At 38.0% G+C, this 26,707-nt stretch overlaps 1 protein-coding gene across 1 annotated transcript in view; it reads right to left on the bottom strand.

Moving 5' to 3' along the window:
• The window catches only part of IREB2 (iron responsive element binding protein 2), a 49,115-nt gene extending 23,173 nt beyond the window's left edge, over positions 1 to 25,942 (bottom strand). The window contains exons 1-7 of the mRNA XM_030874869.2: positions 25,812 to 25,942; positions 23,897 to 23,986; positions 6,544 to 6,709; positions 5,007 to 5,144; positions 3,902 to 4,120; positions 1,484 to 1,553; positions 806 to 989 (exon numbers count right to left, since the gene is read on the bottom strand). Coding sequence (XP_030730729.1) covers positions 806 to 989; positions 1,484 to 1,553; positions 3,902 to 4,120; positions 5,007 to 5,144; positions 6,544 to 6,709; positions 23,897 to 23,986; positions 25,812 to 25,830 — 886 coding nt within the window. The 5' untranslated portion in view covers positions 25,831 to 25,942. The remainder of the gene's footprint in view (positions 1 to 805; positions 990 to 1,483; positions 1,554 to 3,901; positions 4,121 to 5,006; positions 5,145 to 6,543; positions 6,710 to 23,896; positions 23,987 to 25,811) is intronic.
• Between the last annotated feature and the right edge of the window lie 765 nt (positions 25,943 to 26,707).

Raw genomic sequence — 26,707 nt, 5'->3', positions numbered from 1 at the left:
GCTATGCTCAAGATACAGTATGAATAGAACCCAGCCCCTGTCAACCTCAAGAAGCTCAGTCTAATGATAAAGACAAAAAGCCAACAATTATAGCACCCTATAAAAGAGTACATGCACTCTGCCAGAGGGAATAGCTGATGCAAGCCGTGAGGTGCAATAGCACAGCCCACTCAGGTAAATAAAAGATGTGTTTGGGTAAATGGCTAAAGAGGCAACAGGTTGTGATGGGCCCTATAAAAAACATGAAGAGGGGGCTTCCCTGGTGGTGCAGCGGTTGAGAGTCCGCCTGCTGATGCAGGAGACATGGGTTTGCGCCCCGGTCCGCGGCATGAGGATCCCACATGCCGCGGAGCGGCTGGGCCCGTGAGCCATGGCCGCCGAGCCTGTGCGTCCGGAGCCTGTGCTCCGCAACGGGAGAGGCCACGACAGTGAGAGGCCCGCGTACCACACACACACACAAAAAAAACGTGAAGAAATTTGGATTTACAAAGAATGCTAGGAGAAGCCACTGAAGCACTTTAAATAAGGGAATAAGCACATCACCTTCACAGACATCATCATCATCATCATCACTAAGCACTCCACAAATGGTAGTGCTGTGCTGGGCACAGTCCACATTTCTTTTCATAAATTCTCTCTTATACCACACTGTCCACAAACACTTGAATTAAGATTTACTTTTGTTCCTGCTGTTGTACGTGAAAAAACAGCCTCAAAGAGGCTATAAAGACCCTGCTATTTATGTTCTTTTATAAATTTCCTGACATCCTCTCCCCCAAAGAATTAAATATAGTCATTTACTTACCCCACCCCAGAATCCCCAAACCATTCACCATGGTTATATGAGAATCTGTGCCAATGACACTGTCCGGAAAGAGGAGGTCCTTTTCTTCAAAAACCACTCTCGACAAATACTCTAAGTTTACTTGATGAGCCATTCCAGTTCCAGGAGGGATTACAGCCACATTCTTAAAAACTCTTGAACTCCACTGTATTTTATTTAAATTTAAGAAATCCAACTGTTAGCATATATCTGAATTTGCCTCATAATCAACATATAAATACTGACACTAAAAATATTTTACCAATGTTCATCATGGTCAAAGTTTACAGTACATAAAAACAAATACACAGATACTAAACCTAAATATATTCATTTTGCAGATTATTAAAACAAAATTAAGTCAAAGAAAAATGTTCCAATAGTCCAGATAAACAGTAGCTTTCAACTACATTCCAAGGATTCTCAGGGATGGGAAAAGGGGTAGGCCCAAGTAGAAGACCCTCCAAGCTCACTTGAATTAGAGCCACTGTTTTTAATATTTTGTTATACACTAGCGTTTCTGATTAAGATTTTATTTGAAGGAAAAAAAGTAAAAAAGGGTTCTACTGCTAGTGTTTAAAAACTTCTAAAGATATAAAAATCAAACCTTTCAATATTTCATCAACTCCTATTAAAAAATTTCCCCCCAGTCATTTATACCTTGAAAAATTGAAGCCTCTCTCGATTTCTGCCAAATTCTACTTCTTGATTTTTTAATACTGTTTCAGGTCTAAAAAGAAGAAGAACTGGCATTAAATATATGTATTACAGAAAAGACTTGCCTTGTTTCTAAGTCTACATATTTTAAAAATTCTGGGAATAGCAGTTTACTAGACTTCTCAGAATCAGTTATTTTCTTTTCAACAAGGAAGCTCTGCTTTAAGTAACACTAGAAAGCTACTGCAAGGACTTATTATTTAAGCCATGGTCCACACCAGTGTCCCAAACTGTACTTAACATGTAACACTGTGAGATTTGGCTAAAATATTAAAAGTAGCATGGTAACCTTTGTTGGATTTTCCACTGCAAGGAAAAAGAAGGGTTGTAGCTTAGTGAAAAATAAGCATGTACATCTCCACCCACTTAACTCTAGTACCAGTTAAACTAGGAGATACTTGTTGATTATCACAATGTAGCAATGACAAACAACTCAGCATCACTTTATAGTTTAAAAAGAGCTTTTGGTAAAAATTTTAAATTCATCTCACCCAAAATGGAAGGTTCTATTTTATATAAAGTAGCATTTTACTTTAAATGGATTATAAACCTATTTTACACGAATTATGTAAACTAAGAGATAAAAACAATTCACTGCCAAGCAGTAAACATAGTGCCATTTTTAGGAAGCTATTTTTATCTAATGGATATTTAAAAAAAATTATTTCTAACAGCTTTAAGTTGTTTATTTTCACTTGCCAGCTGGTGATTTAAGTGTTGACTAGAATATCAATATAACTTAAATTATACATGTCCTCCAGGGTCCAGATAATTATAGTTGTTTGTCAACTTTTTTAAAAAAACGAAGATTAATAATTCATTGCTGATTGATCATTTGAAGCCATAGCACATCTTAGTAAGATTTTTCTTAGGACCTCAGGGAACATAGCTTTCTAGAGCCACTCCAATTATCTTACCTTTTCACAGTATATATAGCTACAAAGTACCACACAAACATTTATTAGCTCATAACCTGACTTCAAATCAGGCAGTGATTTCAAGTGCCAAATGTATGCTCTCAATTCTCTATCCCTCAATTTCTCGTTTGAGTCTATAATTAATACTTCACTGATGCATTAAAGCACATGAAAGAGTTACTATTTTCATACAACCAGGGACTATAACATATCTGATCTTAATACTTTGTAATTTAGAGTCAAAATTGAGGGGAAATGTTACACCAGATTGGATTTTTAGAAATAAAAACATACCATCTTAGCACTTCATACCAGTTATAAAAAGATACCCAAGAAAACCAATGATTTTTTGAATCAATAAATCTTCCTTTTCAGGAAATTAATTTCTAAATAAGAAGAGAAATTAATCTCAAAATTCAACATGTCCCTAACCATCAGGACAGCCAGGTACGGAATAAGGAGTACTTACATAAATGTAAAACTGCCATGATTTGATGGCAAAGGACCCACACATTATATTGAATTCTTAGAAAGGAAGAGCACCTGAGTTCACTTATAACCTGAGGCTTTACAGCTACATTGAGCACAAAATTTAGAACTACCCAGAATTTGAAAGATCCAATTTAGGGACAAATGAACTAATATATTATTTGATACTTACGATGAAATATGTGTTGATATTACTCTTAGCTAGCCTAAATCTTAAATGTGTTAAATTTTTTTCAATTTGAAAAAGTGTAAGTCATTTTTAACTCGTCTTTAAAAAATTTGACAGTCTAGTAAACAATGGGATAAACAACATAACTCTCTTAAAATAAGACTAAGACTTTGGAAACTTCATAGCATATAAAAATTCAAATTATAGAACTCTTTTTTTTATTTTGAAAAATTACCTATTAGGAAATTTAACCAACTCTTAAGAACGGGATTCTTTTCCAGGCAGGTTTACTACTTTCCATGGTACTATATAGGCAATTGCTTATCTAAAAGGGCTCATTAAGTTTATAACATATGATAATGATAATATTCTTAACATAGAGGTCTCAATGCAATAAGAAAGAATAAGAAATCTAATAGGAAAATAAAGCTAAAAATATAGATAGATTTCATAAAAGAAATCTGAATGAATAATGAGCATGTGAATGGTATAAATTCACTAAAATAAAAAATTTACAGTTCAAGATAATTTTCTGTCTACATTAGTTACAAAAATTAAATATATTTATAGAAAATTCTTAAGAAAAGTTTTCTTCAAAGGAACAGAAATAAATCATGGTATTTAGAGACTACCATTTTCATTAACTTTGCTTCTTTCAGTACAATAGGAAGCACAGTAAATATAAAGGCAATGTAATAGGAATCAGGAGGGGAAGGAGAATAAACATGATTTCCTTAACTGAAAAATAATCTGGTACTAATAAATATTTTTAAAAACATCTCATACTCAGGCACTGGTTGCAAATGAAAAGGACATAGAATGGGTGTATTTTCGATCTGCGAAGAAAATCTTCCTGAGTTTCGGCCTAGTTCTCCAGAATCACACGATCCTCGGCAGGTAGTCTGGCCTCTGCAGGGAAGCTTCTTAGGCTGCACTCTAAGTGGAGAAAGCTTTCCTGCTTTCTGTAAGTCACCACCTCCAGGATTTGGAGCATTCTGTATTGCACTATCGTTCCAAAAGGAAACAAAATAAAACCATTTAAAAGTTACAGAAATTTAGCTCTTCAAAAAGCACACAACAGCAATGCTATCTGGAAGTAACAACTGAATGTTATTCAAAGGTTAATATATCATTTATTTCAGGTTTCAAAAGCAAATCTCAGATTACCAAAAAAAAAAAAGTTGATTTATTTAAATTTATGGAGATTAAAAAAAAATTGTGCCACTAAAATCATTTGCATATAGTAACTTTTGGCAAGTAGCAAAATCGATTTTTTTCCCCATCTAACAACTTAAAAGAAGTTCAGAGCCATCGTTTAATCTAGAGGGCAAAGGCTCTCACAGGTTTTAATAAATTGTAGCCTTTTCCATTACTCCAGGGAATGTAAAAAGAAAGCTGGTACATGAAAATAGAATCATGTCTTCTCTAGTTTGACTGTGGTCAAAATGACCTTTTAAATATAAGAAATTTATTTCAGTGGAAGGAAAATACAGCTGTAGTAAGCTCAGTGTTTTCAATCACCAATTTAGACATTAAAGGCTCACATCTTTAAATTCTCTCTGGAAGTTTAAAAACAAAAAGGAAATGAAGGCTTAATTAAGATATTCACTCCAAAAAGCAGGTTCTAGGCTTACACATATCTATAAAAAATGGCAGCAGAAATATACAAACATGAAAATCAGTTTAAATTTAGACTCAGTTAAAAAGAAAATTCACCAATACATAAAGTTTCCATCAGTTTTTTTTTTGTATATTAGTCAATACTAACTGTAGCAAACTCTACTCTGGCACAAATTATCTCTATTCCCTTTCTTCTATACCACACACTCCCAGTGGACTGGCTGCCAGTCATCGTGCGTGGCTGTCTTTATAAATATGTGTATTAAAGTACCATTTGTTGAAGTCAATTTGTAAAGAATGATCAACCGTGAGATCTGTCGGACAGGCAGGATGGACTTTCTTAGGGTCACCTCCAAGAGTTTTCACTGCCTCCCTCATAGCAGCAAAATCCACCATTGCCGGTATTCCACTAAAAAATAAAGAATGATCAACTTCTAATTCTTCTTTTACATTTGCTCAAATGATCAATATGCATTTTTAAATTTAAAAAGTATCCCTTTTTAAGTTGCATTCATGTTTGATAATGTACGGGTTATCCAAAGTTAGATGTATCCTGGTTTAATGAGAATTAATATTAAATATTATCTGAGAATTTGAGGGCTCAAAGGTAAATGTGCCAAAAATACAACAGATGATTTTTAGAGGCATAAGAGAACTTCAAGGGAACTGCCTATGGAATTCTTTCTCTTGCCTTATATTTTAAGATACCCCTCCCTTTTCCCCAGCTCCAGCCCCTTCACTCCCAGTGCCTTCTTGTCTCCAAAGTTATCCACTAAATATATGGATATAGATATAGATGGATCTATATCTATACCTACATATATATCTCCAGCCAACTATATAAGAAGCATTTACCAAATGCCTTCAATGTGCTAGACACCAATGGTATAAGACCAAATAAGGGAGAGTAACTGTTCTCAAGGAATTTGTAGGGAAGATAAAGTAGCAATTATAGAATAGTATCATAAGTACTACAGTAGCAGCATATACAGTGTACACAGAGCAGTAGCTTACAAACCAGATTTAGGTGGGTGGGTGAAGGGGATGTTCTTATTTGTCTAGCTAACTCCTACACCTCCTTCAAAACTCAGCTAAAGGTTAATTCTTCCAATAAGTAATCCCTGGACACACAGATTAGGCAGAATCTTTCAAGCTATGGTAAAGACTTTATTGTAAGTATAATGGAAGCCAATTGGAGAATAGGGGAATGATATGACCTTGATTAACATCTTTTAACCAAGTCACTTCACCTACTGTGAAAAGACAAGACTATACATTCCAAGTATGAAAGCAGGGATACCAGTTAACAGATTATTATAGTTATAATCAGGATGACTGTGGTGGAGATGGTAAGAAGTATTTGGATTCAGGATACGTATATTTCAAAGGTAGAGTTGACAGAACCTGCTGATAGACTGGATTATGTACGAAGGACAGAAACCAGGGTTAACTAATAGATTTTTGCTCTAAACAAACAGGAGACTATAGCGCCATTCAATATGACAGAAAAAAACTTGGAAAGAATACATGAGGGGGGCTGAGCAATGAAGTTTTGGATATGTTAAGATTGAGAAGCCTATTGGCTATGTGGAGATGACAAGTAGGCAGTTAGATAAAAGTAGTTTTTAAATAAATGGTACCAAAAAAAGTGCCTAATTTTTAAGAAATAGCTTCAGTTTAGAAAAAGCAACTTTTTAAATTTATAAACTAATTTTCACAATTAAAAAACAAGAGAGCCATCAGGGAGTCTGAATTTTAAAAAGCAAACACTCTGAAAATTCATCATGAAAAATAAACCAATCACTCACGTAAAATCTTGAAGAAGAACACGGGCAGGGAAAAAGGGCACTTCAACATTGCTTTGTTTGGTTTTCCAGTCTAAAATGTTCATAACATCTTCCCTTTTCATTAAAAAGCCATCACAATTTCGCACAGCAGCTTCCAACAGGACCCGTATTGAGTAAGGCAGAACATCTGATTCAAGAGAAAATATTACTATTAATAAGCGAATAATCATAACTACATATTGTAAAAATTACAATAGCAAAATGATAAAGACACAGATGCTTTCTCAATTAAAAAAATTTTAGTCAATAAGCAACAAGGATTTGCTGTATAGCACAGGGAATTATATTCAATATCTTGCAATAACCTATAATGGAATATAATCTGAAAAATATATATATAACTGAATCACTTCGTGTACACCTGAAACAAAATATTGTAAATTAACTATATTTCAATATAAAAAAAATTTTTAGTCTAGTAAACAGGGAGTGAAACACCATTCTTGTTAATACCAGGCTTTCTATAAATTTGACTTTCCTGTGTGTAAGCTGAGGCCCTGAAAAAGCAGAGATAAAACCTTCACCTAAACTTTAATAGAATAAATGAAAAATTAATTAACTAATTAATTTAAAAAAACTTCACACAACAGCTGACTTGGGCATATGAGACTGACAGCTGACTTGGGCATATGAGACTGACAAGTACTTAACATTCAGGGAAAACACAGAAAAACTGAAAAGCACAGATAATTAGAATTAAATACAATAATGAAAACATCCCAATTATGGCAAAAAATGTTTAAACTGCGTAAAAGTTTGTAATAAATTTAAAGGATTTCCATCAAAAATAGTTAAGGTTTAAAAATAAACCAGGGTGCTTAGGTAAATAAAATTCATTTCATGAAAATTGTCATTAACTCTTGATTTCAAGTTTAAGGAGAGAAATAGATTTCAATATTTAAAAATTTTTTGATCCTATTAAATTCTCACACTGGATTTTGCCACAAAGAAGTATTTCCTTAGGACTTAAATGGAAGACGAAATCAGTATGAAATTAGCTAAGTCATGGTAACCCACATAATAGATTACTATGCAGCTGTTTAAAGGAATGATGATCTCTGCATGCTGATAAGAAGTGACCTCCAGGGCTTCCCTGGTGGCGCAGTGGTTAAGAACCTGCCTGCCAACACAGGGGACACGGGTTCGAGCCCTGGTCCGGGAAGATCCCACATGCTGCGGAGCAACTAAGTTCATGTGCCACAACTGCTGAAGCCTGCGCATCTAGAGCCTGTGCTCCGCAACAAGAGAAGCCTGCGCACTGCAACCAAGAGTAGCCCCCACTTGCAGCAACTAGAGAAAGCCCGCACCCAGTATCGAAGATCCAATGCAGCCAAAAAATATAATAAATAAATAAAAAAGTCATCTCCAGACTGTACCATTAAGAGAAAAAGCAATGCAAAACAATGTTTATAGTATATACCTTTACAGTAAGAAAGGGAGTAAAACAAAATATGTATTATTACATATTAAATATAAAACTAAAAACTATAATTTTAAATATACTAAATATATAATAATATATACTCCCCCCCAGAAAGAACAATGAAAGGATAAAATAAAAAACTTTATATATATATATATATATATATATATGTATGCACCATGTAGTATTTTGGTTGTATCTCCCTACCAGGATATATATTAAGGGCAAAAAGATCCACAAAGAAAACAAATTATGTTCAGTCATTAGTACTGATACTGTAGTTTTGAAATTGTCATATATACAATGAGAAGCAAGCAAAAAGTACTTTTGTTACTATGGTTGGGAACCAAGATTTAAGAGTACTGACGTACAAGTATAAAATCAGAGTAGCTAAGTTTTAAAAAAAACTTACACTTCAATAGGTATCATCAGTACAAACTCATGATTTTTCTCTTTCTAAAAAATATGTACGTATTTCCTATCTCTGATCAGTGAAAATGCCTAAAATGATGACAATGCAATAGTACTGAACCACTAGCAACTCAGGTTGCTGTTTCTAAATACTATTTCCCATTTTTTAAAAAAACAGAGTTCCTTGGAGAAATGGTTAGTTCCGTATTTGGGGAAGGATATGCACAAAATGAGCCTGGAACATCCTGTGTCAAAAACCAAAGAAGTTATCAAAGACTAATGGGGACACTAATGGATCAATCTGAGCAACAAAATGAATAATGACTGTAATACACTAAAATATATCAAATATATAAATAGCCCTGAGTTCATAATGATTCCTTTGCTACAGAAACTCATCACTCTGAAAACTGGCAAATAAAGGGGGGAAAATCAATCATTAATCTTGTCTTTCCTGATTTCAAGTGGCAAAACAGTAAAGAGGAGAAAGTTCCTCGTAATAGCAGAATTACAGCTAATAAATGTAGAAGGGCAGTGATATAATTAGAAAAATCACCAATGTGCAGCACCTAATGAAATAATGGATCTGTACAATGATCATAAGTGGATGCTAAAATCCTGAGGTGATATATGAATGGGGAACTTATAATGGATGGATCAAGCTGAGAAAAACTATACCCAACTCAGCATCACCAAAAGTAGGACATTACAGATATTATTTGCCTCCTGATGAAGTAGGAAATATAAGCTAGGAGATATTCTTTCCAAAAATACATACATACATACACAAACCTGAATCTAATCAAACATCCAGCTCTAACTTCTAGTTAACAAGAAATATGGGGGATAGTACAACAATAAAATAAAACCATGAAGAAACAATCAAATCCAGAATGTAGTACATTCTACAGAACAAAGAACCTGATTTCTTCAACATAAAAATGGCATGGAAAAAGGAGAGAGGATGAATATTATAGATTAAAAGAGATTTAAGAGACATAAAGACCAAATGCTACATGTGGATCCTATTTGGATACCGTGTGAACAAACCAACTGAATAAATGTATTTCCAGAGAAATCTGAACTTGGACTGGGTTTTAGATCATATTAAGGAGTTACTGTTAATTTTGTTAGTTATAAGAAGTCCTTTCATACATCAGAGATGTATACTGGAGTACATTTACAGATTTAAAAAAAGGTGGAATATTTGAAACAAAAGATTGACAAAATGTTGATAACTAGCTGACAAATACGTGGTGGGTTATTATACTATTCTCTCCCTACTTTTATGCTTGAAAATTTTAACACACACAAATTGAAGATTAATGAAGTTGTAAGTAAAGAGGATAAAGGACTACATAATCAGAAATACTAGATTCAAAGCCAGTATTTGCTATTTACAATAGGTATGACCCTTGGAAAGCAACTCAAGTTGATGCATTTTCCATTCAAAATGGGAATGCCAGCTACCTAACATATGTGAAGAATATCTTACCTCAGCATCTACCTAGTACATGTAAAACCCTCAAACAAACATACTATGCAAACAGTAGGTACTTAACAAATATTAGTTTCCATTCTTACCTCAATGAGAAATGTAATGAAGCCCCCCAAACCAAGAGGAATTACAGGGGGGACATTTTTTTTTAACAGAACATTTGGAAATGATGAGAAGTAAAATATTATCCCAGAAGCAAACACAAAATTAACTTTGGTTAATTATTCTGGAAAAACAATCTCAGGAATATTTTTTGTTTTAAATATCTTTATAAAAAGCATTTTGTCAGATTTCTAGTAAAATATGGTAAAATAAACACCAGTAATTATCTCCACTCTCTCCTGCAACCCACTAAGATAATAGTAAAGCAATAAAAAAAATTATAAACTCGCAAGAACAAAGAAAGAAACAGAGAGAAGCAAAACTAACAAAATTTTGGAAAATAGTCCTTGGTTGACTGGTAATGGACTGAGCAGAATAGAGAAAGCTGAAACTAAATGTCTACATAGGGGAAAGGCAATCAGAAACAAAGACTAGGAATCAGGACAACCTGCAATTTCTTAAGAGGAGTGTAAGAAACTAGAAGGCAATGTAACAATGCCTTCAAAATTCCAAGAGAATTTCCAACCTAGAAATCTGTGAACAGGTAAACTATCAATTAATCAGGCAACGTCTCAAAAATTTACTTCTCAGGCACCCTTTCTTAGGAAGCTACTGGGATATGTTCTATAAAACAAGGAATTAAGTGGAAAATAAAAAATCATGATATCTAGGAAATAGTCTCTGACACAGGAAAGCGCAGAGACTCTTCTAGGGCAACACTGTGTAAGCCACAGTGCAATCGAAGATGGAGTCCAGATGGTATGCTGCTAAGAGAAGGGAAAAAAATTAATTGATAGATTACCTGATTATACCAGAAGGAGTTTAGTTCTTTTGGAGAGTTTGGAGATGAAGTATTGATAAAGACATAGAAAACGAAGCAAACAAAAAAAGACAGTCATTAATTCCAGGAAAAAAATACAAAGTTGTAAGAGAAACGAGATGCAATCATCATTTACTACATGGATTGGCTGAGAATATTTACAGTCATAATATAAGCACTGAACATTGATTTAACCAAAAATTATAACTATACTAGGAAGAGGTACATGGGATATATGTAGGGGAGAAGAAAAGTGCCAAATTCTCATTTTCCGTAGTAAAAAGTAAAGTCTAAAATTGAAAAAACAAGAAACAGCTGTATAAGCAAGGCTATTTAATAATATGGAGGACATTACCAAAACAAATAGCCAAAAGAATTAAAAATAAGTATTCTCTGCAGAGTAGAAATCTGGGGCAGGGTTACTCTTTTGGTTATAATTTCAGTGGTCTTACTGTTTTTTAACTCTATCATTTGAAAATTAATATTAAGTTAAAAAGCAGTATCAGATAAGAGTGTGCTAAGAAAAAAAGAATCACAAATGTTAACTGGACATTTTGTCACTAAGGAGCACTAACTTGCAGATTTGTCTAATTTCAGAATAACTACTAGAGGCCTACAGCAAGGGAAGATGCAAATAAACACCCTCTCCCCCAAACAAAAACAATTTATTTCTTATTTCTCTCTGTGGTAGCCAGCCTCCAAGATGATACCAGTAATCTTCACCTCCTGGCATTCACATGCTCTCACATAACCTACACTGAAGATCAGTTGTTTGTATGACCAAGAGTATGGCAGAGATGACAGTGGGGGACTTTCTTCCTCTCTCTCTCTCTCTTTCTTTCATTGAAGTACAGTTGATTTACACTGTTGTGTGAGTTTCCGGTATACAGCAAAATGACTCAGATATAGATATACAGATGTATTTCTTATTACAAGATATTGAATCTAGCTCCCTGTGCTATACAGTAGGTGCTTGTTGTTTATCTATTTTATATATGGTAGTACATATCTGCTAATCCCAAACTCCTAATTTATCCCTCTCCCCTGCCCTTTCCCCAATGGTAACCATAAATTTATTTTCTATGTCTGTGAGTCTATTTGTTTTGTAAAAAAGTTCATTTGTATCATTCCTTTAGATTCCACATATAAGTGATAACATAATGTATTTGTCTTTCTCTGTCTTACTTCACTTAGTATGATAATTTCTAGGTCCATGACAGTGTGTGACTTCTAAGGCTAGGTTATAAAAGTATTCCAGCATTAGCCTTCCTCTCTCAGACTGCTCACTCCAGGAGAAGCTGGCGGCCTGTTACAAGGACAATCAAGCAGCACTGATGAGAGGCTCATGTGGAGCAAACCTGAGGCCTCTGTGCCAACAGCAAGCACTGACTTGCCAGCCATGTGTGAATGGGCCGCATTAGAAGCAGATCCTCTAGCTCCAGTCAGGCCTTCGGATGACTGCAGCCCCAACTAACCCCTGCTGTAACCTCAGGAGAGATCTTGAGCCAGCACTATTTAACTAAGCCATTTTTGAATTCCTGACCCACAGAAACTGTGAGATAATAAATGTTTACTAATGCTTTAACCATAAAGCTTTTGGTTTAATGTATTACATAGTAAGGGAAAACTAATACAATTCTCTTCCTCAACTTTTAAAACAGTAACATCTACAGTTATTTACTTAGGATCTACTAAGGAGAAAATATCAATGTGTTTTACCTACATTATCTCATTTAATCCTTAAAGTAAATCTATAGGTAGATACTTCAGAGCCCTACCAGTAGAGACTAAGCTGGCAGGTGTGTAAAAATGGACACAGGTGCTCTAGTTTGTTTTTAGCAATATTAATTCCATATCCCTACTCTGGATCAGGCACAAAGTTCACCAAGGCCCTTAACCTCTTTCTTCTTCCCTATTCTCCCTATGGCCCCCCACCACACACTATCTCATGCTCCAATTACACCATCGTAAAAGTTCCTTCTCCAAACCTCTCTGATCCCCATTCTCACACCTTTTCTTCAACACCATGAGGACTTACTTTCTCCCTTATCCATCAGCACCTGCTTGTCTGTACCTCCCCTCACATAAGCAGTTTAGGTTCTATGTGGTCAAATCTCGTTTCCCCAAACTGTACACTTTTTCCCCTTTGTTCTTTTATCCTATCTGTCCATCAAAACACCAACCTGTTTTGTCCTTTCAGTTGGTGAACCCCACATCACTTTCCCACTTACGAGGAACTGTTCTTTTTAAAAAGAACTTCATTGAGGCATATTTTACACATAATTCACCCTTTCCAAGGATACAATTCAACGATTTTTTAAGCAAATTTACCAAGTTGTACAATCAGCACCATAAATCAGTTTTAGAATATTTCATCACTTAATTAGATTCCTCATGCCCATTTGCTGTTAATCCCTGTCCTCTCCTTGCCCACACCTGGAAACTACTGATCTACTCTGTCTCTATAGCTTTGTCTTTTCTGTATATTTCATACAAATGGAATCATCCAATAAGGTCTCTTATGTCTGGCTTATTTCACTGAGCATACTTTTGAGGTCTGTCCATGTTGTAGCATGTATCTGTAGTTAATTTCTTTTTATTGCTTAAGAGTATTCCATTGTATGGCTATACCAAATTTTGTCTATCCATTCACCCAATGAAGGACATCTAGGTCGTTTCCAATTTTCAGCTATTATGAATAATGCTGCTGAGATGATTCATTTGCCAATCTTGGTGTAGAGAACGTTTCTATTTCTCTTGGGTAGATTCCTAAGAATGGAATTGCTGGGTCATATGTTAAATTTATGTTTAATGCTTTAAGAAACTGTCAAACTATTTTCCAAAGTGGCCACATCACTTTACATTCCCACCAGCAGTGTATGAAGTGACCTCATTTCTCCATATCCTTCCCAACATTTGTTATTGTCTGTTTTTTATATAATACCCATTCTAGTGGTTGTGAAGTAGTTCACTGTGGTTTTACTGGTGGTGATGTGTAAAGGAGGAGGAAGGAAAAAACAAATCCCTAAAACATCAACCAGAGAAACTGGTACCAATATAAATACACAATTACAACCTCATTTGGGTCCTCACCATTCACCCAGAAATTCTACTTTGTTTCTCTGATCTGCTTGTTTTCCCACACTCCACAATAATTCATTCATACCTTCAACTACTCTCCTTAAAATCAAATCTCTATTTGCCTCCTACAGGATCTAGCCCCACTTCCTACATCCTAGATAAATAAAAACTAATAGTTCCTATCTTCACTTCCTCCTACTTTACACACAAGCCTAGATACCTCTTGATTTATCCTTTTCCCAGTTAAGAAGGCAGGTGTGGACCTCGTCCTACTAAATGCCAACTTTTATAGGAGTTCCGCATCCAATTCCCAGTGATACATTTTAGGACCCATGAGTCATCAATTATCTCTCCTTTTTCTGTAATCTATCCTTCAATTGGATTCTTCCCAGCAGCATTTGAAGTCTTTAGCCCCAGTTTCACACACACACACGTGTACACACACACACACACACACACACACACACACACACAGCTTCCAAGTACTATTTTCTTCAAACTCTCAACCAAGTTTTTTGAAAGAGTCGCCTATATTCCCAATGTCCACTTTTCTACACATTTCATTTTATACTTCTACACTTCCATTCACTCTTCAGCCCAGCCCAATCTGATTTCTTAAAATATCAATGAAACAGCTCTAACTAGTGTTTCAATATTCTCTCAACAATATTAAACGGAGCTAACAATTTCCTCCTTCTTGAAACACTCTTTCTACTGGCTTTCACAATACCATTCTCCATGTCTCCAATCTCACGTTTCTGCCTTACTTGCACGCAGAAGCAATGACTTGCCTTTGTTCCAGACTATCTTGAAAAAGATGTTAATATAGTGAATAGCCTTGGAAGATAAAGATAGTGTCTCTTTCTGGAGCAAAGGGCAGGCATGCTTACTGTCCATTACAAAAGATTTGGGTTCCCTAAGTCAGACTTCATTTTCTGTAACACAATCTCTGTGTGCAGGTATTACCTGGCCTTCTTCAACAAATGTTGGTACCAAGCACACTGCTTTGCTGTGGGTAATAAACTGTCCATTGTCTCTGATCCAAGAGTTTTGTGTCTTCTGCCAGCATCTATGAAACTGTCAGTTTAACTTACAAGGAGAGTGAAATTCTGGCACTTTTACAGTTCTCAACACTTTCTGGCAGTCCTGTTGCGGTTCCCTGGCTGACCTCTACTCCTTTACCTGATCTTTAAACGCAGGAGTTCCTCAGAGTTCATATCTAGGCTTACTTCTTTTCTCACTCCATATCGTCTCCTCTCAGGAGTTTTAACTGATCCTATGGCTTCAACAGACTATCTCTACACCAGTAACTCCAAAATATTTTTCTGCAGTCCAGATCTGTCTTCTGAGCTCCAGAACCATGCAGTTAATTGCCTCACAAACATCTCTACTTGAATACTGATATGTTTCCAAATTCACTAGTACCTAAACTGAACTCTGATTTCCCCTCTGCCCCTGTCCCATATTACTACCACCTCTGTGTTCCCTAGCTCAGTAAACAGCACCACCTTCCACCCAGATGCTTATGCCAAAGTATCTAGGCAACATCCGTGACACCTCTTTCATATATATTTTGAATTTGTCTACTTCTATCACCACCACCACTAACAAGTACAAGCCACCACTATGTCATCTCTCACTCAGATTCTTTAGTTCATCGTTCTATCTCCATACATGTCCCATACCAGTGGTTTTCAAAGTGTGGTCCCTGGACTCCTGGGGGGCCCCGAAACTCTTTCAGGGAATCTGCAAGGTCAACTAAGACATTATTTGCTTTTTCCACCATTTTGACATATGTGCTGATGGTTCAAAAACAATAGTGGATAAAACTGCTGATGCCTTAGCAGGACTCAAAGCAGTGGCACCAAACCGTATTTGTACTCACTGTATCGTTCATTTTCAGGCAAAATACCAGTTTCACTTAAGAATGTCCTTGATGAAGCAGAAAAAGTGTTAATTTTATTAAATCTCAACCACTGAGGTCAAGTCTCAATATTCTGTGTGACAACAATGAAGTGTATACAGCATTTCTGCTCAAAACCAAAGTACAATCTTTGCTCAAGGGAAAAACACTTGTGTGATTGAATTACAAGCTAAATTAGCCACTTTTTCCAAAGAACACCATTTTCACTTGAAAGAACAAATGACCAACTATGATTATTCAAATATGGATATCTGGCAGACATTTTCTCAAAAATGAATGAAGTAATAAGCCTGTCTGCTCATTATCTAGTCCCACCACTCTCTGCTCACTGTGTTCACTGAAGATCTTTGAGAAATAAAGGTTCACTAAGTTACGCAGATCTTCCAAATGCGGACACATTTTATTATACAATATATAAAAAATACAGACATGCACGTTTGTTAGTATCACCACAGCCCTTTCAACATGGGAACCAGAGCTCCCATGAAGCTGTGCACTCTGAAAGACTCCTCCTGCCTGTACCAGAACCTGGACCAAGACGCTCTGCGCAGAAGACCCTTTGTCCTGCCACTGCCTGGACTTCCCCTGCAAGCTGCCTGGACGGTCACACAACGAGCTGCTGCTGTTTCTGCAAGCCCCCATGTGTCCCATGCATCGTGAAGGGCTCTTGCCCCTGCCAGGATCTGTTCTCTCAATACACGTTCACAGTACCAGTTGCTGGTTGCCTACTCCCCTGCATGTACTTAAGATGATGGCCTACTGCCTGCCCAGCAACTCCAGACCAGCTCCAGTCTGACCAAACCAGCAAACTTCTCTGCGATCTAATGAGCTGAACCACACCTTCTCCAATGGTACCTGACCCCCTTCCAATTTTTCCTTCCTTGGGTATTCTCTGTCAGCCCTACAGGTACCATAAAGAATTTCCTTACATCTTACAATTACTCTTGTATCACAGTTAATAATTATTTACATTAAAGTTCCCCTATTCTATGCCCCGATTGGACTGAGACTGCTACAACATACTAAGGCACTGTACTTACATTTTCCATTACTAAACTGTGTGCTTTCTTTAGCACAAAGATGCTATCTTAGCCATCTTTCACCCGCCAGAAACATCTGAGTACTCAATCTTAGCTGAGTGAGCATTGTTGAGAGATGCATGCACCAAGTATCAATAGAAAACTGGGCTGGATTAATACCACCTCTTCTAACCAGGAATTTCCAGAATCCTATGAATCTGGAAAGCTAATCCTCTAAAGATAGGTAATCAAAAAGACATGCAGGGAACCAGAACATGCCTGTGACTTAAACTGAAAAAGTATGATAACGTGTTATCATACTTCTGAAATGAACTGCTAACAACAGATATCTTTTTGATCAATTACTCAGTGTAAGATCCAAGAGGTGGTTCAGGCTTTAAAAAAAGATGCCGAGGTCTGCTATTTTACATGGGAGGCAGCTGATGAAAGGCATATCCAGGTTTCCAGGACTGTAGATCTTACCACTCAAGGCTAAGTGGCTGCTACTATGATTAGGCAATAAAATTTCTCTCTCAGGGCAGAGGTCGCAAACTGTTGGCCTGCAGATGTGTTTCGTTTGTTCTACACAGTTTTAACATTTTAAAGTTTAATTGCCAACACTAAAAAACCAGAGATTTTTTTACATGAAAATCCAAATTTCTGGCTTAAGATAAATAGAAAGTTTTACAACACCAACCTCACATTTCTGCTGGAATTGAGTAGCACCTACTCTTTTATATAGGGCATTTGCTCTCCTGCTTGCCACAATTCCAGCCAGGGCCATTTCACTTGTTTATGGTGCCTCTATGGTCCTTATAAGCATGAGCATACAACCCCTGGTGTAGCAGTTTTACAAGCATAGACTTTGGAATCTCAAAGTTTCATCATGTTTTGATCAAGTTTCTCCTCTATCATTTATTAGGTAATGGTACTTAGTAGCGGGACCCTGGCCAAGTGGGTAATAACAGAACTTACAGAATGGATATAGTAAACAATCAATAAATACTAGCACTTTATCACTGCCCTTATTAAGCTGGGAAACAGAATGGTATTAAGGGGGGAAAAGTGTTGGTCTGAAGTCAAAAGATATGAGCATAAGACCAGATCTTCTCACTTAGAAGATATGTGACCTTAGGCATATTACTGAGATTTTTAGCCTCATTTTCCTCATGTGCATAAAACTATCCTCCCTGCCTAACATAAAGCAATGTAGTGAAGATAGATAATGTAAAAGGGTTTTGTTATTTCTCAAAAGTGATTAATTCCAGGTTTAAACAGTAGATGGAGAAAATACCCATAGGAAATATCAATATTAACAACAGGCTTTAGATAAACTAGATATGAAAGAGAAATACACTGAAGACTGATGGAAAGGGGAAACAAACACTCAAACACTCTAGGCCTGCCTAAAGCCTCAAGGAGGCTATCTTTGGAGTCCAGGCTAAGAGAGCAAGGGGACTGGTAGAATAGCTTTAGTGTAAACCTAAAAACCCTGTTAAGGCCAGGAACCTGGAGAAAAAATTAAGAAACTGTTCTAGAAGGCCCTGTAACCCCAGACTTTGCAACAGGATTAACTCACACCCATGTCTCACTAGTCAAGGTACTGCTTATATCTCTAACCAGTACCAGGCTGGAATGGAACTGATTTCCAATAAAGAACTCTGACCTTTTTTGTTTTGTTTTGTTTTGTTTTTTAATATCGCCATGGAGAGTCCAAGAAGGCAGAAAGAGAAAACAGATTCCTGCTTCTTTAAGATTTTTTTTTTCACTCACTGACAAAGGTAGAGAAAACCAGAAAAATAATATCTATTATTGATAAACGTACAGACACACTCACTCTTCTCATTTGCTCCTGGTAAGCATGTCATCTAGCACTATCTGCTAACATAACAGGCATACTTCATGGTGCCTGTCCAAACTGCCATCCATGGAATGGACAGTGCTCAGTGTCCCATTACCTCCCTGGCTACAGTGCTGAAGCAAATGCCAACCCCTTGGCAGGTTAATGACCAACAGCCTGGTGGAAAAAATATAGATTCCTCTCTCAGGAATTTGCAATCAGGTCACAGGCTAAACCAGAAAGTTGTTAAGAGCTAAGCTAGAGACAGAGGTTGCCATTTGTGGCCATGTATAAAGTTAGTAGGCAGAGGCAGCTTGTCTGCAGTGAAGTAGAGGGAGCAGAAGAGTGGAGGAGGGCCAGGAATCTGAAGCCCTGAGAGAAAAAATAAAGAGCTCCCTCACTTCTGGCTCATTGCCCATTTTCTTGAGATACAGCCACCTTTCATTTGCTCGGGAGCTCTGTATCATTACAATAAATCTTTCTTCACTTGAGCTAGTGGGTGTCTGTTCTCTGCTACCAAAAGGACCTAATCTAGAATAGAAATTGTCTACAAAGGCACAGTTAAAACCAACAGATCGTTGGACAAAATGTGGAGGGTTGGTGAGTGCATGATTGTAGATGGACTAGAATCACATTAGGTAAAGGTAATCCTTAGAAAGTTATGTATTGTGTATAAATATTACAAGCAAACTATTTCATTGCTTACCAAACTTACAGCCCTTTCCAGAGTCCATGGAAGAGACAAGATTAGAAAACATGGACTTGTGTTCCTACCAGCAAGATAACTGACCAGCAATAGACGCCCGACTTGCCCAGCCAAACCATAGGTTAACTATAGGTTAAAACAATAGGAGAAAAAGTCATCTAGAGATACAGTCTTAACTGGCTGGTAAGCTAATCATAACACACAAAGAATGGCTGGTAGTGGCTATATTGGGTATTACACAATACCAATAAGTAAAGTGGGCTGTGGAGACAGAAGACTGGAGAGTAGATCTTCAAAAAGAAACAGGTGACAGAAAGAACAGCCTCTGGCTTAGAAATTCTAGTTCCCATGAGGCCTGACTGTGCTTTCTTCCTTTGCCTTTGGATGTTTGGAAACTGTAACAGCATCTTCTTTCTTGAGTGCTGAGTTAAGTGAGTTTCTGTTCCTTATATTCAAGGACAAAGACTGGAAAAGACAGTACATATACAGTAAAAGTGAAAAAGAAAAGTGATGCGGGTGGAGGGAACAATACTTTCAATCCGGTAACTATATAATAAGGTTGCATCAAAATTTAACTACTACACACACAGCAGCAGCTTTATTTATAAATAGGGAAAAGTTGGTTAACAACCTCAATATTCAAAGATCTGCTAACTAAACCATGATGCATTCATACAGGTAATACCGGGCAGCCAGTACAGTAGAAGCTGTAGAAAAGTACAGGTATCCCTTTCTACTCAAACTCATAATCCCTGACTCAGAAACCAAACAGATTCAGATAGCAAGGGATACTTATATCCAATGACATGGAAAGATGTTCATGATATACTAAATAAAAAAAGGTTACAAAACAATATATACTGTATTTTTTGTTAAGGAGCACATTTACATATATTTGTATATGCACGTAAAAATGAAACTGTTTCTACACTGCCTATAATGTTTTTGTCTGTGATTACCAATCCCAACCTTATTTCTTATAATCAATAAAAACTCTCCTAAAAAATTAAATACAGATTTTCTTTCAGAGATTACAAGGTAGGATTAGGAAAACCAAGTCCTGGCTCTACTACAGGACTAAGCAGTACCATGGTTAAAAAGCAAGCAGTTAGGAAGGAAAAAAGAAAGATGAATGAGATAACGTGAGGTAAAGAAGGGGGCCTGAAGCTTTACGCCAGGCTGAAGGCCCTCTTGCCCAATAACAGCTACTCTCTAAAATATGTTTCCCTAGAGCCAGGCCAGTCTCTTCACTGTCTTCCCCCTTACTCATTTTCCATTATGCTTGCTGGTCATTCTAATTCCCCAAGTGTTGACTGGCCTCTGTGATTCCTCTGTTTAACATCAATTCAAGTCCTCCTTCCTTCAGAAAGTAGTCTAACTATTCCAGGCAACAGTGATTTCTCTCTTCCTTGGAACCAGGTATATTTTCAAATTCAGAGATCTACTTAAGAGAGTCACTCAAAATCTCTAAGGTTGTAGTCAATGCACTGGAGTGCCAGACAGGCAGCTCCAGATCATTAAAAAGGCATTTTGCCACTAGTGAAATTATTAAAGTTTAAAAATGTGGTCAACGTGTACAATATGCCCACTTCCATAAAGATACTTTGAGTATAGGACTTCCCTGGTGGCGCAGCGGTTAAGAATCCACCTGCCAATGCAGGGGACACGGGTTTGAGCCCTGGTCTGGGAAGATCCCACATGTCACGGAGTAACTAAGCCCATGCGCCACAACTACTGAGCCTGCATTCTAGAGCCTGCAAGCCACAACTCCTGAGCCCGCGTGCCACAACTACTGAAGCCCGAGTGCCTAGAGCCCGTGTTCCGCAGCAAGAGAAGCCACAGCAATGAGAAGCCCGCACACCACAACAAAGAGTAGCCCCTGCGCAGCAACGAAGACCCAACGCAGCCAAAAAAAAAAAAAACTAAGTGGCTCTCAAAATATGGCCCCAGGCCAGCAGCATCAGTATCACCTGGCAACTTGTTAGAAATCCAAATTTTCAGTCTCTACCCCAGACCAGAACTCCAGAGATGGGGCCCAGCAAGCCTCCAGCTGATCCTGATGCACACTGAAGTTTGAGAACTACTAAGGAAACAGCTGGTATTAACTAATTAAAAAAAAAAAAAGATACCTTGAGTATAAACTTGGGAAGCAAAAAGATAAAATGGCAATAAAAAAGGAGAAATCAAGTAATTTGTGTTGTACTCTATCTAAAGACAGACTTAATAAGGGAAGGTACTGTTAGTGAGGCAGATAGTCTAGGCTAGTTCACTCACTACCCACTCCCAACCACTTCAACCACTTCTCCCTTGTCTTTCTCTACTGCAAAATCCAGAAAGCTAAATACACCATCTTTCAGCCTTTAAAGCCGAGAGTGGAGATGACATTTTGGCCAAGGAGATACAGGCAAAAGCTCCTGGGGTGGGCTTTTCTTTCTGTTTTGCTCTTCCAGCTGCCTAAAACATGGACCTAATGCAGGTACATCAGCTATTTGCAACCCCAAAAATGAAAGCAAAACAGAAAAAAGTGAGAAGCCTAGGTCCTTGTTGATGTTGGTGCTATACAGTCCCAGTATGTCCACATCCAGACTTCTTGTTAGGTGAGAAAAATAAACCCCATTTGTTAGAGTCACTGTACAGTACGTTTTCGGTTCCTTGCAGCTGCAGGCATTCCTGATACAGTTAGCAGGGAGCTTAGAAGAGTGTTCTCAACTATCTTTCCTCCCCAACATATAAGAGAGCTAGAACACTTGCCCTTCATTAAGTTACTCACTACAACTGTGATTCTCAGCCTGGTAGGCATCCAAATGTGGGAAGCAGAGAGGGCAGTGGTCCAGAACCCTGGTGATTACCAAAGCAATGTCTCCTAAGCACATGTCTGGGAGGCCATTCAATCTGGTCCCTCCAAAAATGCAGCAAGGATTTTTTGTTTTTCTACTCAAGTTGCTCCTTTCTTTCAAAGTCAATTCTTCTTCCAAATTTTATTCCCTACTAATTACTAAGAAATTATTTAGGTAATTACTTAGTAAACCTCTGATAAAACCATTCTATTAAAAACAATGTTTTAACCCCACAGAAATAAAAACCAAATTTCTGTTTTAAAGGCATATGTATTTAAAGGCATTCTCTTATTATATTTATCATGGTTATAAAAACCCTGGTACTCTGGAACTCAGTTATGTACAGATGCCTGTGACAGCTTATTTTCCAGAGATAATATAGCTCTTAGTTTATTAATCACTCTTTCAGTGCATTTTACAGTTGTTTTGATAGTTTCCTACTGATTTCCTGCATTTGGGAAATACAGGCTATCTTCAAGTAGGCACATTTCCACAAATTATCCATAAAAAGAACTTATACTAAATTAAAAAACATCCTCATATATGTTCTTTTACTTTACTAAGCTATAAAATGTGGGTTAAGAAACTTCCAGGCCAGAATCACTAGATACTTGAGAGAAAGGAAATAAAAGATCTTTCTTATATATAATCAACTTAGCTGTTCCCTTTTCAAAATTAATACAAATTCATCATCAGTGAAGATATAAAATAAATGTGAATGAAAGACACATGGCACTAAGAAAAGACCAACCTCTCAATGCAAATCACAGCAACTAAACATGTAAGGTAAAGGATTTTGGTGAACTGTTTATTTTGAAATGGCAACCTAATTCTAGGATAGGGATCTTCTCCAAAATATACTCTAAAATATCCAAATATTCTCAGAATGTACAAGAAAATACTGCTAGTCTAGAACATTTAAACCCACCAAAATCTACAGAAAAATCACAAAAGCAATCTTAAGTAACACAAGAAGGAAAAAACCAAGGTTAAGGAAAAGCTCCCTCCAAAACTGCATTTAATTTTTCTTTTCACTGAAAAGTCATTAAATAATAATCTAAATCACTCTTCCAAACAGGTCTTCCCTTCACCGGCCTGGTTGAGAAAATTACTTAGTTGTCAATAAAGTAAAGACTTCCATCCAATACTCTGGGGTTCCGCCAAGTTCACTCTTCTGAAACCTCAGTGAAAGGTTTGATCCAGGTCAGGCGCCTGCAAAGGTCTGCCAAGAGTGTCAGGGCACAAGCCAGGGCAAACCGTGCCCTGGTCAACAACTCAAATCAGTGGGCCCTGCTGATGATTCCTATTCAAAGGATAGGGACACTGTTCACTCGGAAAATTAAAATATACATTTAATAGCTCTAGAATATCATCTGGCAGGTTTCTGTTGTTTTTAAAATTGTATTAGTAATTTCCTGGGGGTAAAAATCATTACTAAACTAACTTAGATTTTAAAATGAGAAGCTATGGTATGGGCTTACATCCTCCTCAAACAAAAGCTAGCCCAAGAAGCTTTTAAAATGTTAGACATATGTGTAGGTGTACCTGCTACAACATGGTGGGAATAAATTTAAAATTTCTTCAACTCAGCTCGACAAATGCATTTTTATTATTAGAAACTAAACAAATCCAAGAAAATTTAAGCAACATTACCATACTTGGTGCCTCCAAGTCTAGGTACATTGAAGAACTTCTTATGTGAACTGTCATTTAATGTTTCAATAAGGTATTCAAAGGCATATCCTGAAAAAAAAAATTATACTTTCATTAAACACTGCTACAAATTACCTTATTCAAAGTGAAAATACCTAGAAACCAGCTTTGTCCAAAATAATTTTCTGTAATGGCTCAAATTTTCTATATTTGTGCTATATTACCTATATTTTCTATAGGTAGCCGTGGCCATTGAGCACTTGAAATGTGGTTACAGCGACTGGGGAACAGAGTTTTTAATTTTATTTAATTAATTTAAATTTAAATAGTCACATGTGGCTAGTGTCCATTGTATTGGACAGTAAAACTCTAAGCCATGACCCTTGTCAAATAAAAACTGAAAAAAAAAAGCTTTCATTAAACACTGCTACAAATTACCTTATTCAAAGTGAAAATACCTAGAAACCAGCTTTGTCCAAAAGAATTTTCTGTAATGGCACAAATCTTCTATATTTGCGCTATATTACCTATATTTTCTATAGGTAGCCGTGGCCATTGAGCACTTGAAATGTGGTTATAGCGACTGAGGAACAGAGTTCTTAATTTTACTTAATTTAAATAGTCACATGTGGCTGGTGTCCACTGTATTGGACAGTAAAACTCTAAGCCATGACCCTTGTCAAATAAAAACTGGTAAAATAATTAACTCCTGAAAATATGATAATAAAGAATACCTAGAAAGGGACAATATCTAGAAAGTAAAATAATTAACTCCTGAAAATGTGATAATAAAGAATACCTAGAAAGGGACAATAAGAATGATTTAAAGGATGAATAGGCATGTTTTGTGAAGACATGTCCTGAAAATTGCATAAATACAGACAGGACAACGCCACAATTATGTTAGAAGAACTGATTTTTAAAAAAATAACCAAAAGATGGACTTTTACACAGCATTCAACAACAGGAATAAAATCAAAAACAAACAACTTATCAGGTAAGACCTTCACAGGCTTTAAGACTAAAGGTAAAGGTGAACAACAAAATATCTGGGCAAATTAGCAGATTCTCCCTAAAAGACAAGTCTTTCTGGTTTTGTACGAATTGAAGCTTAACTACCAAGTCGAAGACCCAGGGGACTTATTTGAATGTGCCCCAGCTCCTAAGGTTCTTGGGGGAAGTGGCGGAGAGGCAGCCTTGAGATTAAAGAACCTTCAGATCTTTTGTGCAGATTCACTGCAGTAGGTGGGCAGGACCCCCAACATTGCCAGGACCTTGGTCCGAAATGAGAAGCGATAAGCATTGTTCACTTTTTGAGAATATATAATGTTTTTCCTTTTTTATTGAGGGTTAAGCGAGGGAGGTGGATGGGGGGAGGAGACCCAGCGCTGCAATAAATGGTCCGAGAACTGGCTGACCAGTGTTCGGCCTTGACCACCCCCCACTCTGCTTCTAGAGGCAAAGAGAGAGGGAGGGGCTCGAGGCTGGACAGCAGAATAAACAACTAGCTGCGTGAGACGCCACCAAGGAGACACTAGCCCCCACCCTCATCTCTTACAAATGGGGGGCGGGGAGAAGATGGTGGGCCTCTCCTCGACCCTAGTACTACTGAGGAGTACCGGGAAGCCGCTGGCAGCCAGCAGTGGCCAACGGGCCGAGGCCGGTACGGGTCAAGGCCAGCGGCGGAGCGGACGGCCCTGCTGGGGTCACGCTAAGGGACGAGGTCGGCGAGGCCGGGCCCTCGAGGCCTGGGCGCACAGAGTGCGGCCCAGCAGGCAGGCCCCAAGGGAGCACAACCTGAGCCCGGAGGGCCCCGGCGCCGGCCGAGCAACTCCAGGAGAGAGAAGCAAAGAACTCGGAGCCGGGGCAGCGCGCGTCTACAGCTGCCAGATCCAGTCGGTGAACTGAAACTAACCTGCACTTGGGGCGTCCATCGCCGGAGACCATATTATCCCTGCGGGGAGGGGGCCCGCGGGGGAAGGAGGGGGAGGTCGGGCGGGGAAGAGGGGGAGGAAAGCAGCCGGACCGGCAAAGGAAGCAGGAAAGGAGCAGTCTCGCGCAAACACCGCGAGAGCCGCAGAACCGGCCCCAGGTCTCAGCTCGCGGGATTTGCCGCCCAAGTCTCGCGAGATCTTCGGGCTTGGAGACAAAGAAAGAGAAGGGGCGGGGCCAGCCAGGCGGCGATTCCTTGCGTAATCGCTTCTGTTCTCGCGAGCTGGGGCGAAACGCCGGGGAGGCTGCGGCGTTGGCGTCACTAGTTTGGCCCTCTTAGAGATCCGTTAGTTGTGGCTTCAAGTGTCCAATTGAGATTGTGAGATCCAGGGGTGTTGGGGCTCCTTTGGGGTATCCGGTGATGGGGGGTGGGGGGAGGGGCAGAATTGGAGCTCCTATGAAAAACAGCTTGAGAACCTCTTTCCCCTGAAGATAAAGCCTTTGGTTAAACCTGTCATATGTGTAGCCTACACGCGTGTTCTCTGGAGAGGATGGGAGAACTGATCTGGCACGTAGGAAGCGCTCAACTAATTGTTGAATGAATTTCCTTACATTCCTGTAGCTTCAGTCTCTCCCTTTCTACTGGCTCCTTCCCAGTGGCAGTTAATCATGCTTAAGCCTCTGTCCCTCCTCCACCTCCGCTCCTCAAGTCCCTACGTTCTTCTCTACCGTCTTATCTCCCGTTGGCAGCCAACTTTGCAGAAAGAGCTGCTTGTGTTCGTCCTTCCCCTCCCACTCCTTATCTCTCTCCAATCTGCCTTCCACCCCCTAGAAATGCCTCTGGTCAAGGTCAGCCATAACTCCACTTGTTAATCTCAC

Source organism: Globicephala melas, chromosome 2, assembly GCF_963455315.2.
Source record: "Globicephala melas chromosome 2, mGloMel1.2, whole genome shotgun sequence".
Classification (NCBI taxonomy): Eukaryota; Metazoa; Chordata; class Mammalia; order Artiodactyla; family Delphinidae; genus Globicephala; species Globicephala melas.
Note: the sequence above shows the minus strand (reverse complement) of the source record. Positions and strands in the feature narration are given on the sequence as shown.